Here is a 15,514-nt window from a genome sequence, read left to right as displayed (position 1 = left end):
TCTTCCAGCTCTCCTTCCTACCCTGCCCGGGGCCCGGGGCCCGGGGCCGCTGGGGACCGGGGAGCGAGCGCTGGGTGGAGCCGAGGACGACAGTCGAAGTGGGCTGGCACCCGCCACCTTCGCGCTCGCCGGCCCCTCCGCGGCCGCGAGGGAGGCGCACCGGCGGCGAAAAGGCGCGCGTCCTCTCTCGACTCCTCGCTTCCTATTGCGTCGGGGCCTCTCGAATTCGGCTAGTTATTGTGTCTCTGGCTCGGCGCCCGAGTTCGTGTCTCGGGCTGCTCTCCCCGCCCCGGACTGCGTTCCATTCTTCTCCGCCCGAGCACGCTGAGCGCGCCAGCCTCGGCCACAGTCAAGCCCCGCGGCCACTGTGCGCTTTCCGCGAGGTGCGACGACCCCGAACCGGTGGGGGGCGGGCGGCGAGGGCACGTTCGGGGTCACACACGCACTTAGAAATCCCAAGAAATTCAGCTGGAGTGAGTGAACCTCACTCGGACGCGTGGCCGACGGCGCCGTGTCCCCCGCCCAAGCGCCCTTTGGTAGCGGCGAGGTACCGGGTGCTGCGAGACACATTTCCGCCTAGTCTGCATCTTACCATTTTCCTAGCTCCCCAGCTAGGGTAGGGATGGAGGGTCGGTGGGAGGGGGGGAGAACACACTTATTTTAGGTGGAGGAGGTGGTTTCATGATGGAAGGTAATACAACAGGACCTTTCCTCCGGGTTCAAGGGATCTGTTTGGATAAGAGGTGGTCTTCCCTTGGTTTGGGGGAAGCCCAGCGCTAGGCGGTGGGGAGCAGCTGAGCTAGCCTCTCCCCCTCTTCTTTCCCTCTCTGCAAACATCCTGAAGGAATGAGGTCACGTGGGTGAGTAGTGGGCGGGACCTACTCTTGTCTGGAGGAAAAAAGCCATTTTGCCCCCCCCACAGCCCCTCCCCTCCTCTATGGTCCCCTCCCCTCCCCACTCTCCCTCCCACCCCAAGCTGCTCTTACAAACTCCTTTCTTACCATAGGTTTCTCCCCTCCCGCCGACCGAGCGAGCGACAGGGCTGTGGTCCCCCTCCCCTCCCTTCCCTCCCTCCCTCCCATCCCCCCCTCCCCGAGATCCACCGGACCCCGAAGCCAGGTAAGCGGACGCCGACTCGCGCTTGCCTCCTTGCTACCTCGTAAGCGTCTAGGGCTGGCGACCGGGACCCGTTCACCTTTCCCTGCAAACCCCAGTGGGAGCCGGGAGCTCCGGCCTGGCCTGCTGCTCGCGTCCCCTTCCCGCCCGGCCAGCCGCTGTCCAAGCTCTCCCGGTCCGCCTTTCTTTCTCCCGTTCCCGGTCTCTCTCTCTTTTTTTTCCCCTTTCCTCCCTTCCAAGATGGCCGAAGTGGATTCCCCCTCTTAACGATTTGGAGTCTCCCTCGACCACCTCCTCTTTGTGCAGCAGCCCCCTGCTAAGACCCTGCTTGCGAGGTATCGAGGGGGAGGGTCCGGGCGGCCACGAGGGCTTTGGGGACGTACGCTAGGGTGGGTCTCGTCCCCGCGACCCGAGTGTCTCCACAAGCTGGAGCAGACTGTGGCTCTGGCCGATCAGCCCCCTCCGAGTCGGGCAAGGGTCGCCTCCCGAGTGGGCAGTGAGCGTGGTAGACGCGCGAGGACTTGAGGCCCGGAGGAAGGGGACTTGGCTTTCTGGCGGCCGAGGGAGGGCGCCCTAACTACTGGGGTCGGGATCTTGGGCACCTCCCCCAGAGGTCCCTTTCGTCCCGGTGCGAGGCGCCCCGCCCCCTCCCTGAACCACCTCGACCGAGCTTTTCCCCTACCTCCCTCCAGGGGCCCCACCAAACTTTGGCTCTAGGGAGGGAAGGAGTGGCCTCTCGGTCACTGGGGTGCCTGATCCTTTGACCTAGGCTTCAGGGGAAAGCACGGGCGGAGGGAGAAGAACGGCAGCGCGGAGAGATTTAGCATGTTCCTTTCCTTAGTGGCCAAGGGGTGCGATGAGCTGACCCTTCTGCCACTGGGGGTGAAAGGGGAACCGGCTACTCTTTTCTCCCTGAGCCCTGCGGCTGCTAGCTCTGAAAGCTGGGGAACCCTGGGCCTGCACACACCCCCGCGTCCTTCCAGCCTCCCAGGGGCGTCTAGGCAAGCCCCCTATTCTTCCATCCCTCACTTCCCGGGTCTATCCAAAATTGCTCTGGTTGCTTGATCGAGAAGAAGTGTGTATGTTTGTGTGAATTTTAATGTTTAATATGTACAGGTGTTGCCGTGAGTCTTCCCTGCGTCTTTGTCTCTCCTAGCCCCTAGCCGTGCTCCCGCCATCCCCCATGCTGCCTCAGTCTCTCTTGATCTCCCTCTCGCTGAGGGAGGGGCTTCTCTTAGCCAGCTCTCTTGGTCCTGGGCCTCCCGCTCTGGACTTCTTGCAGTTATCCTGTTCCTGAAACTCATGATTCCCCCCCCCCCCCCAGCACACACACATCCCTGCTCCAAGGTGTTATTACTGTAATCCGAGGAGCATAAAGCCAGCTCTGTTGTAGCATTTTGGAGAGGTTTTCCCAGGGGTTCCCCTGGTTTGAGGTTGGGGCTTGCGCACTTAGAACTGTATTTGGAATGAGGCAGGAAGCAGCCTCCAGGATCCAGTCCGGCTGTCGCCTGACCCTGTTCAAGTTGAAGTATTGGGAGGTGAGCAGAGAAGGGAGAAAAGTAACTCCCCGAGTGATCTTGGTTTGATGGAACTGTTGCTATGGGAATGGAGAGAGCCCGACGTGGAAGAGGTCACATGTTACACAGGTCAGACGCCAACTGCAGCCCTTCAGCCTCTGACCCCACAGCGGAATTGGGGGCTGAACTGCCTTTGTTGCTGGAAGACTTAGATTATAATTTACCCTGAGAGGACTAGAGGTTCATAGGAGGTTAATGTCTGTGGCTCCAGTTTCAGGCAGGGATGTGATGGGGTGGGTGGAAATGATTTCCGCATCTGTGGAGTAGGAGCCTGGCTCCAGCCTAGCTGTGCGTGTGGTGATGTGTGTCTGGCCAAGTGTCTGTCTGGCTTGTGTATGTGACCACGGATTCTCTGGCTCTGGGGGCTGTGATGAAGGGGGTGTGTCTGGCTCTGGATTTGTGTATCTTGCGGTGCCACCCAGTGTATACTCTGTTTGTTTTTATTATTGTTTTTTTTTTTTATTCTGTCTTCAGGAACTGAGTGGTAGGAAGAACTGTCCCACTGTCAAAGGTTAGGAAAAGATAAGAGATTTCAATGTTCTGGTGCAGAATCCTCTCTCTGACCCATACATAAACACACAAGGTTTGGTGGCAGAGCTGGGTCTGTGAAGCCGGGAGGGGAACCAATGCTAGAGATTGTCTACACACTCTACTCTTGCTCACTCTGTTTTCCATTTTGCCTCAGTTTTCCCTTCTATACTGTGGAGGTGGTGTAAGGTTTTAATTAGCTTTGCCTCCCATTTAGCAGGCCCACAGGGTGGACTTACAGCCCTTCTTTGTAATTGCCCTCCATCCTCCTACCACCTGCTCAGCTCTTCCGCCTTCCGAGTAAGGAGCGCCCACCTGGATGCTGGCTTATGACATGAGAACAGGAGGCAGGCAGATGCTCCGCAGAGCATTGCCTGTTTTTCTGCCGAGTGACCTTGGGCAAGTCATATCTAAGTTTTTTTCATCTGCAAACTGAGAAGTCTGTACTACTTGCTTTCCGGGATCTGGTCCACCTCCGCTGTCAACTGCTCCAATGTGACCTTGAATGACCTCTCGTGGCCTGGGGCTTGGTTTGATTTGGCGCAATATCGAGGCAGAAGGCAGTAGCTGTTGTCCCCGGGGGGCAGTAGGATCCGTAGCGTCAGTAGGCCAGTACCTACAGAAGAAAAGTCTAGTTTGGAGAGATGGGGGATGTCTGTCAGCTGTAGGCTGGAAGCCTAGGGAGGGAGCGGTGAGCCCAAATGGCAAGGGACTGGGTGCTAGGTGCTGACCAAACCCCTTTCCAGCCTGGGGCCCCTGGAATCCAGGAGCTAGAGCCAGAGAAGACTACAGACTGGGTTGGGGGTGGGGAGCTGTTGGAGGAACGGAGAAGAGACTGGTTTCTTTCCCAGCTCCATTGACACCAGTTCCAAATGTCTCAGCCCCCTTTCTGTTTCTTGGGACCTGTGTCTTCCACTTTTTCTTCCACAGGCCCTTTGTCTCTGCCACCTGTCCCCCATGGAGTGATGTGACACATCACTCCTTTTCCCTCTCCTCCCCACCAGCACCACAGTCCTCAGCATCAGGGAAGAATGAACTCTGGTCCTGATCCTGAGCAGGGAAATGGGGAGGGGGTGCTCTGGGGACGAGGAGCTCCTGTTTACAGCCACTCTTGGCACCTGCTGACAGGGCCCTGCAGGTAACCATGGCAATCAGGTGAGGAGCCAATCAGGGCCTCTCCCCACCCCCAGCCTCAGTAGTGGCTTTCTGAGGCCCCTAGGGATGGGAATGGGGATGGGGAGGCTCCCTTGCTCCCAGGGGAGACAAGGAACATTTCCATCCACACCGTCTCCTTCCCTTATGGCCCTGAGCTTAGAAAGAGAGCTGGGTAGCGGTGGGGTGGGGTGGGGGTGGGGTTGTTGTGTAAAACCTAAAATGACAGACTGTGTGGAGCTTCTGTACTTCTTAGGAACCTCTGTCTCTTTGCAAATGAAGTGTGTGGGTGAAGAGCACATATATTCTTGTGTGTGTGTGTGTGTGTGTGTGTGTGTGTGTGTGTGTGTACGCGTGCGTGCTGGGTGGAGGGGATTTACCCTAGCATCCTGAGTTCCCTGGCAGAATCCTACTCTGATACAGTTTGTGAGTTTGTGTCTCTGGACACAGACACACACAAGGCAAGCAGTCACATGAAGTACCTTTGGAAGCCCAGACAGCACGTACGCACGCACGGTGGCTATTACACACGCTCAAAAAGACAGCCACTTGGAGTTTGTTCTATCCTCTGGATGGTTGTAATAATATTTGGGCTTCTTGCCAGAGACTGCGTTACCATGGAAACAACTAAACAGTAGAGTAGCCAGCAGCCTCTTTGAAATTGTGTTGGGGGAACCCCTGCAGGGAGTACCAGCTAAGGCCACCTAGAGGGGCAGGAACTCTACTGCAGGCTTGCAGGTCAGGGGTAGCCGCCTCAGGGCCGGGTCTCTGGGCCACCTCTGGCCGGCTTGTTCTCTTTTCTCTTTTCTGCAACTTGGTGTCTGTCGAAAGTGTAGCCTTTTGTGTGGCTCCATCTATCCCAGCCTCTGGACAGGTGCCCTGGGGCTTTATTAGCTGTTTGGGTTCTGGCCAGCCTCACCCTGGGGTCTCTATAGAAACTGCAGATGCTGGCTGTGAATTTCTTGTCCTAGAAAACCCTGTGTGGTGGCTTTAGAAATCTTTCTGGAAAAGAGAGAAGAGTGTGCGTTGTAAAGGAGCGGTTGGGGCTTGGCCAGCCTCTCGAGGCTCCTGGGCTTTTTGCTCTGGGAGAGAGGAAAGAGGTAGTAGCCCCCTTCGGTTCAGAGCCAGCATCGAACCGACCTCTGCCTCCCAGGCCTGGCCAGGTGCGTTGGGAAGCGCAGAGAGCGCCCTGGCTCTGCGGCAGGGGTCGGGAGAGCCTGTGCTTTGTTGGTGGCCAGCCTGTAAACAGGTGGCAACAGGTGGGAAGCAATTCATGAGAGTGGGTTCCTAGACCATGCACGGTGGAGAGCAGTTAGTGTGCTGGTGGGGCTGGGGAGTGGGTGACATGGGGCGGTTCCTGCCATGGGACAGTAAAGGTCTTTTTGCCAGGCCCTTGGATCACCTGTAGAGTGCAATGTCAAGTTGGGCCCGCAGCTTCTTTATAACATGGGACAAATGAAAGCCAGCCTCAGGGTTGGCCAGGAAGCCGAAGGGCCAGCATGTCGTAGACTTGCAAGGAGCTGTCTGTGTCCAGAGACATTAGAGGAAGGCGGTGTTCTAAGCCCCGAGTGGGACACAGTCAAGAGACAGGTGGTGGGCCTGCCTGCGTCCTGGTGTCTCTCTGGACGGTCTCATGAAGGATCTCATTGGTGGAGTGGCGATGAATTCTGTTTTCTTTTCTCATTTTCTCATTTTGGCATGTGAATTCTGTTGTCTGTGCTAGTTCTTTTTTTTTTTTTTTTTTTTTTAAAGATTTATTTTATTTTATGTATGAGTACTGTGTTGCTGTCTCAGACACACCAGAAGAGGGCATCAGATCCATCACAGATGGTTGTGAGCCACCATGTGGTTGCTGGGAATTGAACTCAGGACCTCTGGAAGAGCAGTCAGTGCTCTTAACCGCTGAGCCATCTCTCCAGTCCCCGTCTGTGCTAGTTCTTAAAGCTCTTGGTACTCGGTAAATACCTGACCACTTGAATGGATATGGGTTGGAACCAGGAATATTGTTAAAAAGTTTTTTATTGCGTTTATTTTCTGTGTGCGGCATGCATGTCCAAGTGTGAGTAATCAAAGGACAACTTGCAGGCTTCATTCTCTTCTCTTCCCACTGTGCCGAGCTCTCTCACAGGCCCACAGGTCCCGGGAAGGTCTTTAGAAGCACCAATATCTTCCCTTTTCCTGTTCTCCCACATCCACCTTGAAGAGTTGGGTAGTGCTTCCTATGTGCTGACTTCAGTCTTTCCTACTGCTTCTGAAATGGTATATGACCTTGCTTCTCAAGGTGGCAGAAACTTCCTGAGCCCCCACCACCCAGTGAACACTCAGAGGGTGGGCCAGAGGCAGCCAGTGTCAAACTGGTACCCAGTTGCACATCCGAAACAGGAAAGAAACGGGCTTTGGGCCCAGGGGGAAGCAGTGCAGGGAAGCAACTAAGGGTGGCTGGGTTTCTGACCCCATTTCTGTTTCCCAGGGTGACCCTTCTCAGGTCTCAGTCCTGACCCCGGCAACATGCATCGGACCACACGGATTAAAATCACGGAGCTGAACCCTCACCTCATGTGTGCCCTCTGTGGGGGCTACTTCATCGACGCCACCACGATTGTGGAATGCTTACATTCCTGTGAGTTGAGTTTGGGGGTGCCCAGCTTGGGGACACTGCTTAGGGAAACTGGAGGACATCCCTTACTGCCCTGGAGAGCGGACCCTGGGTTACTGAGAGAGACTGCCAAGAAGGGACAATGAGTGTGTGTGTGTGTGTGTGTGTGTGTGTGTGTGTGTGTGTGTGTGTGTGTGTGTGTAGGGGTGTGGTGTGTGTGTCCTGGACCCAGCAGCTCATTCCTGGGACAGCATCAGAAACCTCCAGTTTTTCTGATTTCTCTGGCTGAAGTTTGACCCCTGTAGATTCAGGGGTCACTCCTTCGCACTGCCAGATTGGTTACAAGAGATCCAGGACTAATAAGGTGCCTTACCTGGCTAGCTCAGGGGAGCCTAGAACTTGGCGCACCTTCTGTGTTAGACAGGACACCACCCTGGCTCATAGTTAGAGGGCACATCCTCCCTCAAGGCGAGACAAGGTACCACAGCCCAGACGTGTGAGCTGCTGGGTCATAGCGGAACAGATAGCTGAGTGTAATCACAGGCCTGGGCAAGGAGGGGCTCTGACTGTCTTCTCTCTGTCCACACTCCAAGTCTGCAAAACCTGCATCGTGCGCTACTTGGAGACCAACAAATACTGCCCCATGTGTGATGTCCAGGTCCATAAAACACGGCCACTGCTCAGCATCAGGTGGGCTTCTGTCCCCATACCCCGCCTCCCAGCGGCTTCCGGCTTGACATAGGCTAAGAGATGCCACCAGGAACGTGCATGCCTGAACGCTGGGTCAGAAGAAGGGGTCCAAGGCCTGTCCCTGGCTAGAGAGGTGAAGGTACTGTGGTCGCTAATGTCCGTCTCCATTCTTTCCCAGATCAGACAAAACCCTCCAGGACATTGTCTACAAGTTGGTGCCTGGGCTTTTTAAAGGTATCACGAACCCCGGTGTTGTCCTGCCCCTGGCCCCCATCACTGTCCCACGCTCATCCCTGCACTCACACACACACCCCCTCTTCATCCCTCACTCCCCTCCTTCCCAGCTGTCACCCACTCATCCCCGCCTCCTTCCTTTAGATGAGATGAAACGGAGACGGGACTTCTACGCGGCATACCCCCTGACAGAGGGTGAGTGTGTGTTCCTTCACTCTGAAGCTACAAGCACATTCTGGTTCCTGAAGCAACGTGACTGACTGGGGCCGCCCCAGCTGTGAATGTACCAGCTTTGGCCCCACTGTCCCTCTGACCTCCAGCAGACCTCCCAGCTAGAACCCTGTCCAGGGTTAAGAGCACTGACTACTCTTCCTGAGGTCCTGAGTTCAATTCCCAATAAACACATGGTGGCTCACAACCATCTGTAATGGGATCTGATGCCCTCTTTTGGTATCTGAAGACAGTGACAATGTATTTATAAATAAATAAATCTTATAAACAAATACCCCCTCGCACCCTCCCTACCTCCTTCCCTAGGTCCTCAGTCCCTTGCTCTGTTTTTTTTTTTTTTTTTTTTTTAAGATTTATTTATTTATTATATTTAAGTACACTGTAGCTGTCTTCAGACACACCAGAAGAGGGCATCAGATCTCATTACAGATGGTTGTGAGCCACCATGTGGTTGCTGGGATTTGAACTCAGGACCTTTGGAAGAGCAGTCAGTGCTCTTAACCACTGAGCCATCTCTCCAGCCCCCTTGCTCTGTTTTTGACCAATCCCCTTGTCTCCCTCTGCAGTCCCCAACGGCTCCAACGAGGACCGAGGTGAGGTCCTGGAACAGGAGAAGGGGGCTCTGGGTGACGACGAGATTGTCAGCCTGTCCATTGAGTTCTATGAAGGCGTCAGGCAAGTTCAACCTCGGCCCCTTTTCTACCCTGGCCCATTCTCCAATCAGACATGCATGTGTCCTGCAGCTCCAGTCTACAGCTTCTTTCTCTCGCCTTCCAGGGACCGAGAGGAGAAGAAGAGCCTCGTGGAGAATGGGGACGGGGACAAGGAGAAGGTGCACCTTGGGCCTGTCCAGGAGTGGGCTGTGGGCTGAGAGTGCTTGGACACACCTTCTCACTGGGGCCTCTTCCCCCACAGACAGGAGTGCGGTTCCTGCGATGCCCGGCGGCCATGACCGTGATGCACCTCGCCAAGTTCCTCCGCAACAAAATGGATGTGCCCAGCAAGTACAAGGTGAATGCCCGTGCTGTCTCAGACAGCACAGCTCTGTCGGTGTGTCTGACTGGTGGGCATCATAGCCAGCACATAGCGTATAGCTGGGCCTAGCTCAACTATTGAGGATAAGATGGTCTGTAATTGTTTTAGTTGGTGTACAGAGGGCCTAGGTGTATGCATGCAAATGCCAGGCCTTTGATAGGGCCAAGGAACTCCAAGACACAGACTGGTAAACCATGCTGGACACAGGGTCCCTAGGAGGTCTCTGATACACTTGACCTTGATTCTTGGACAAGCTCCTAGGTACAAGCTTCCCTTAGCCTCCACTGAGGGTAGGGAGATAGTAAACGTTGTGGCGCTCTTAACATCAGGTCAGATGTACGGATGGTATGAAAGCTGCTTCTGTGGTTCCCTTAGGGGTACAGGCAAGAGTCTGGGTCAAAAGGGTCCTAGAGAGAAGCCTCCCCCTCCCCGTCAGTGGGTTGGCGTTTCTTGGGAGAAGGGAAGTCACATCTATAGTCGGGAGAGAACTCCTGGAGTCCACCTTTTCAATTCACTTACCTCTATCCCCTAAGGCTCCCAACCCTGGCAGCCAGGGTCCCGTGGGTGTCATCCCCTCCCTCTCTCCCTCCCTCCCTCCCTCCAGGTGGAGATCCTCTATGAAGACGAGCCCCTGAAGGAATACTACACCTTAATGGACATAGCCTACATCTACCCGTGGCGGAGGGTAAGCCAGTGAGCAGGTGACAGAGGTGGGGTAATCTAAGGTCCTACCTGGCCAGGCCTGGCATTGGTCAGTGGCCACAGTGACACGAGACACCCTCTTATGTCAGACACCCCTTCCCGTCTCTGGAGCCAAGCCAGGCCCTGACGGCTCAGCACTCCCAGGTCAGCTCTAGGCCATTTCTTTTTTTGTTTGTTTATTTAAGACAGTTTTTCCCTGGCGGCCTCAAATTTGGTATGGAGTCCAGGCTGGCCTGGACTGAGTTCAGCAGTCCAGCCTCCGGGGTGCTGAGGTTACTGGCATACCTCTCACATGTCCCTTGTGGATGCCCTGGTTACTACCACTCAGACTTGGGGTCAGCAGTCAGGGCAGCCACCGTGGAATGTGATGCCTTGGTACTGCATGATCTCCAACCCCCCCCAAGTCTCTCACCCCCTTCTTCAGTGGGTCTGTGTCTCTTTATTTGGTTGTCTGGCTCTGTCTGTTCACTCTGCAGGGCCTCTCCTCTTCAAGGCTCAGACCTTTGCTCCCGGTTGGGCCCTGGTTGGGTACAGGGATGGGTGGTCCCTGGTGGCTCGCTCTTCTAACACTCCCTTTTTCTTACTGCTGGCCTTTTCCTTCTCACCACAGAATGGGCCTCTCCCCCTCAAGTACCGTGTCCAGCCAGCCTGCAAGAGGCTCACCCTACCCACAGTGCCAACTCCCTCAGAAGGCACCAACACCAGCGGGGCCTCCGAGTGTGAGTCAGTCAGCGACAAGGCTCCCAGCCCTGCCACCCTTCCGGCCACCTCCTCCTCCTTGCCCAGCCCTGCGACCCCATCCCATGGCTCTCCCAGCTCCCACGGCCCCCCAGCCACCCATCCTACCTCCCCCACTCCACCTTCAACTGCTGCTGGAACCACCACAGCTACCAATGGGGGCACTTCGAACTGCCTGCAGACGCCATCCTCCACCAGCAGGGGGCGCAAGATGACTGTTAATGGAGCTCCTTGCCCCCCTTAACTTGAGGAAAGGGACCCTCTCCTTCCGCAGCCATCTTTTCCCTCCTTTTTACTTTTTCTGGCCCCCCTTTTCCACTTTGACTTTCCCTGGTTCCTCCCATCTTCAGAGTGGGAGGTGGGTTTTATAAATAAATCTATCTATATATATATAAATATATATATGTACATAGGAAAAACCAAATATACATACTTATTTTCTATGGACCAACCAGATTAATTTAAATGCCACAGGAAACGAAGTGTGTGTGTGTGTGTGTGTGTGTGTGTGTGTGTGTGTGTGTGTGTGTGTGTGTGGTGTGTGTGTGTGTGTATGAGTGGGGGGTGTCCAGGTCTAGGGGTCTTCTGTAATTCACTCTGCTGTTCTGGAAGGGGGGTTACCTGGTAGTCTTAAGGGGTCATTGGAAGTATTAACGTCCTTCCCTATGTCCCTTCTAGTTTCCCGGGCAGAGGGCATGTTGGGTCCCTAAGCCCTAGCTGCCTACGGGCTCCATCTTGGCTGTTTCCCATCCCTGTCCAAGCCCCCAACTGTTGAATGTTCAGTCACTGAGACAGTGCCTTTTACAAGTGCAGTTTGTCCTCTGGCTGTGAGCATCAAGTGGCTGCGGAGATTCCCCTCATCTCCTCAGACAGTGGGAACCTTGTTCAAAGAACTGATTAAGTTCTGAACCCTCCCCCCTTTCCTCCTGTGTGTGGAAGAGAAGACCCTGGCCCTGCAAAGTCTATGTGTGACTTTGGCATTGTGAACACTTCATTTTCTCCTGCCCTACCCTGACCCAGGAACCCAATCTAGCAAGACTGGAGGTGACAGTCACTGGGGGGCCCAGAGCCGAGGGTTGGGGTGGGTAACCCCTGACAAGCACAGACTCCAGTTCTGCCAAAAGCTAACGGCCCTCCAGTCCACTTCCTCACCCCCAGCGGAGGCCAGGCAGGGATAGGACAGAGGCATCTAGAAGCACAAGAAGATAAAGAATGGGCCCACCCCAACTCTACCTGGTGGACCACCTATTATGGGCAAACCTTGCCCACCTGGTTTTCCTCAAGTGTACATAGATCTGGGGGGCGGGGGGAGGACAGGGTATTGGCTTAGTGTGTGAGGTTCTAAACCCATGGGTCTGTTTGTACCATGTCCTGAGTCTAAGGTCCTGTGACTATACCCTCCTGTCCTGGGTCATTTGTATCTCTTGGCTTTGTAATAAATGCTGCCTACACTCTTAAGCTTGTGGTTCTTTGGGACCGAGGGGGGAGGGGGAAGGGAGGGGTGCTCCCCAACCTCACTGTGCTAACTGCAGTGGATCTGAACTGCCCCACTTTGGCCAGCAGATGCCCTCTGTCACCACAGATCGCGCTCTAGAAGACCTGTGAGCCTTGCCAGTGACCACAGGGACAGTTGGAGGGTGGGTCTCAGCATTTAATGACAGCTTTACCAGGGTCTGCTCTCCGCTGCCCAAGAGGAGAGCACAAGTTTCTCAGGGAACCACTGCTCACAAGCAGATGTAGTCCTTGGATGTTACTTTCTGTGGGTGGCACCACTGCCTTCAAGGAAGGGAAGCCTGGAAGAGGCTCGCAGTCTCGGTACCCCTCAGAGCGGGGAGCCTACTTCCGCTTTCTGTACCTGCTCACTCTTGTGGGTACCATCACAGTAAGGGGGCCGCCGAGTGGCCTTGCAGGTACAGAGGGCCACTGTGCGTGTCTCTTCGGCCTTGAACTTGAGTGGGGAAAGGCCAGTGCGCTGGAAGAAGTGGGAGCCATCGCAGAAGGGCTGGTGAGAGAAAGAGAGAAGTTAGAGGGGGGCGAGGGCACTATCGTTTCCCTGAGCCCTGCAATGTGTGTGTGTGGGGGGGGAGGGGTCACAGGAAGGCTGTTGTGAGAATAATGTCTCTATGGAATTGCAAGCACTTCTCATTGTTCACCTTTGGGAGACGCAGAAGGCCAGGACCATTTGCAAGGAGAACTTGGCCTCAAGTAGAGGCCACATTACCACCCACAGGTACCATGTGACATTAAAAGGTTGGCATTTCCTGTTGTTCGGCTTTTACATTTTTTAAATTGTGCGTGTGTGTGCTGTGTGCACAAGAAGTCACGGAACGACTTGTGGGGACTTGGTTTTCTCCTTTCAGCATGTGGGCCCTGGGGATCACACAAGTCAGCAAAGCTGCAGGGCAACCTTTACCTACTGAGCGTCTTGCCAGCCAAGTTCTCATGTGACCCAGACCTACCTTGAACTCCAATCTTCCTGCCTCCACCTTCCAAGAGCTAGGACTATGGCTAAATGTTGCTACACCCTGTTTACTGAGTGTTGGGATAGACTCTGGGGCTTCAACAAACAACAAAGGCTCCATCAACTGGGTAATTATCCCCACCCTCACCCTCAGTTTTTGTGTGTTTTGTTTTGTGTTTTTTAACAGCTAGGTGAATCCCCATTGGCTCATGAAAGCGGACTCACGAAGGAGAGAGCCCAGCACCCCAGTGCCTTTCCAGGGTGGGGTCAGTCTTGCCGGGATACAGGAAACAATAAGCAAGGGGGTGTCTACAACAACCTGCCTGCCTGTCATAGCCTTACTGATATAAGCACCATGTCTCTCAGGAGAACCCTTCAAAGCAGAGGACGGTGAAGGCCCAAAGAGGGGAGACACCTTGTTAGGGGCAGGGGGTGAAGAGCAATGTACTGGTGAAAACCAGCACCTTGTCTAAAGGGCACAGAGCAGGCCTACCCTACCCATAGTCCTCTGGCTGGCATGCCCTTGGAACTGCCCCACCCTCTGGAATACCTGTCCAAAGGCCACAAAGTAAGCCTTCAGAGCTGGGTTTCTCATCCCAACCACACAGCACGGGGAAATGGGGTAGAGTTCTCCAGAAGGAAAGGGAGAGGCTCCGGCACAGGGAAGACTGTACAGCAGGGTTGGCATCAGAGGCAGCAGGCAAGCAGGAAAAGTCCCATCCAAGGTGAGAAGAGAGGAAAGAAACCTAGGAGGGGACAACTGGGGAAGACTGAACAGAATCGTCCCAGCTGTGAGGTCCAAGGCCTGGCACATGGACAGATGCTACTTGAAGGAGAAGGGCATGGAGACCAGACAAGTCCTTGGTGTCTTGGAGCTGGAGACCAGATGTACACACAGAGGCAGAACTTCGAGGAGAGAAGACTAAAGCAGCCACAGAGCTGTGGTCATTACTGAAGGGCCGTCATCCATTTCTGTGCTTCTCGGGAGGGACATGCACATACGCTGACAACGCCTATCCCCACAGTGGTGTCCTTGGCCTGTAAGCTGGTTCCCGCCATGGAGCCCTGTCCCCCAATTGTACCTCGGGTATATATAGAAAGAAGGGAAAAATGGGGCTGGAGAGATGGCTCAGTGGTTAAGAACACTGACTGGGGGGCTGGAGAGATGGCTCAGTGGTTAAGAGCACTGTCTGCTCTTCCAGAGGTCCTGAGTTCAATCCCCAGCAACCACATGGTGGCTCACAACCATCTGTAATGGGATCTGATGCCCTCTTCTGGTGTGTCTGAAGACAGCAACAATGTACTCATATAAATAAATAAAAAGGTGGGAAGGGAGAATGTGGACGGACTGAAAGTTCCCAGGATATACCATGCTGACCTCAAGCAAGAGGGGGATGGAGATGGGTGTCTGGGTGTCACACTGCCAGGCCTAACTGTTAGCTTCTGAGATCAGGCCTGTTCAGGACAGTATGACCATAGACGTGTCACACGTAAGTAAGTGAAAGGCTACAGGAATAACTCACCTGATTCTTACTTCGGCCACATACACACCACCTGTAGGTTTTCCCGGCAACCAGCTCCAACCTGATGGGTGTTTTCTGTGCCACCACTGGCTTGGCTGGATCTTTGGGGAACCATCGGGCCTATGACCAGGATGGATGAGTGGCTCAGGGTCATCCCAAGCTTTGGAATGTACTTTTAGTTGGCAGGGTCCCGTAACTTTCTTCAAACTCTGGGGTTTGTCCTCCCCTCAGCGGGAATCCTGGCTCCTTGCTTTCTGTCCTGTGGTCCACCAAACCTTCCCCAGAGCATGCTGGGAGCGAGGGTGTCCCTGTCGCTGTCTTTGACGTAGCTCTAGAGGCTTGGGGAATTGATGGGACTTGTGCAGGGAGAAGACTTGAGGTGTACTCACCAACCAAGAGGAGATTTCCCGCCTCTGACACAGCTTCGTCAAGGCAGACAGGCAGATGTGATTTGGAAACAGAAAGATACGATCAGTGGAGAAGGGAAGACACCGGAAGCCCATCAGGGAAGGGAAAGACCACAGGCCAAAGGAGCGTAGAAGCTATTTTTTTTTTTTTTTTAAAGAAAGGTTGGGAAAAGGGTCAAAGAAAAGGCCCTGCGGATCTAGGCATCTACTCTGGCGCTCCCTCCGGAAAAAGACTGCCCCGTGGGGACGCCGGCCGAGGGGTGGAGTCTGACCCTGGGCCGGGGGAGGCGGGGCCGAACGGCCAGGGGTCACCAAAGAGGGGACGCTCACCCAGACACCGCGCATGACCACAGCGTGCAGGCTCGTCCCCACGCTGCGCATGGCCTCTTTACGCGTCGCCGCGTCCGGTTCGCCGCCTTCTCCGCCCCGCCCCCAAGGAAGACACCGCCCGGCCCCGCATAGGAGGGGCAGGGCCGAGCCGCCCTGGAGCCGGCAGGTGCCGCCCTGGCCCTACAGAGTCCAAG

At 54.9% G+C, this 15,514-nt stretch overlaps 2 protein-coding genes across 7 annotated transcripts; one reads left to right on the top strand and one right to left on the bottom strand.

The window, feature by feature from the left end:
* The first annotated feature begins 121 nt into the window (after window positions 1–121).
* Pcgf2 (polycomb group ring finger 2) lies at window positions 122–12,057 on the top strand. 4 transcript variants are annotated; one of them, XM_087570764.1, is made up of 11 exons: window positions 122–383; window positions 1,007–1,119; window positions 6,844–6,993; window positions 7,563–7,659; window positions 7,838–7,893; window positions 8,038–8,088; window positions 8,691–8,799; window positions 8,902–8,956; window positions 9,040–9,135; window positions 9,764–9,844; window positions 10,472–12,057. In XM_087570764.1, exons 3-11 carry the CDS (start codon window positions 6,882–6,884, stop codon window positions 10,841–10,843), a joined length of 1,029 nt encoding a protein of 342 aa, XP_087426890.1. In that variant the 5' UTR covers window positions 122–383; window positions 1,007–1,119; window positions 6,844–6,881; the 3' UTR covers window positions 10,844–12,057. The 4 variants fall into 4 exon arrangements, with proteins under 4 accessions (XP_087426890.1, XP_087426892.1, XP_087426893.1 ...); XM_087570766.1 differs by lacking the exon at window positions 122–383 and having other exon boundaries at window positions 957–1,451; XM_087570767.1 differs by lacking the exons at window positions 122–383; window positions 1,007–1,119 and adding an exon at window positions 6,502–6,632.
* A 172-nt stretch (window positions 12,058–12,229) lies between these two features.
* Window positions 12,230–15,410, bottom strand: Cisd3 (CDGSH iron sulfur domain 3). 3 transcript variants are annotated; one of them, XM_087570763.1, is made up of 4 exons: window positions 15,321–15,410; window positions 14,973–15,005; window positions 14,584–14,703; window positions 12,230–12,601 (listed from the first exon to the last, which is right to left on the bottom strand). In XM_087570763.1, the coding sequence occupies exons 1-4, from the start codon at window positions 15,369–15,371 to the stop codon at window positions 12,422–12,424; spliced, it is 384 nt and encodes a 127-aa protein (XP_087426889.1). In that variant the 5' UTR covers window positions 15,372–15,410; the 3' UTR covers window positions 12,230–12,421.
* Window positions 15,411–15,514: the final 104 nt, after the last annotated feature.

This window comes from Rattus norvegicus, chromosome 10 (genome assembly GCF_021556685.1).
Source record: "Rattus norvegicus strain SHRSP/BbbUtx chromosome 10, alternate assembly SHRSP_T2T, whole genome shotgun sequence".
Lineage (NCBI taxonomy): Eukaryota > Metazoa > Chordata > Mammalia > Rodentia > Muridae > Rattus > Rattus norvegicus.
This window is presented reverse-complemented; position numbering and strand designations above follow the sequence as displayed.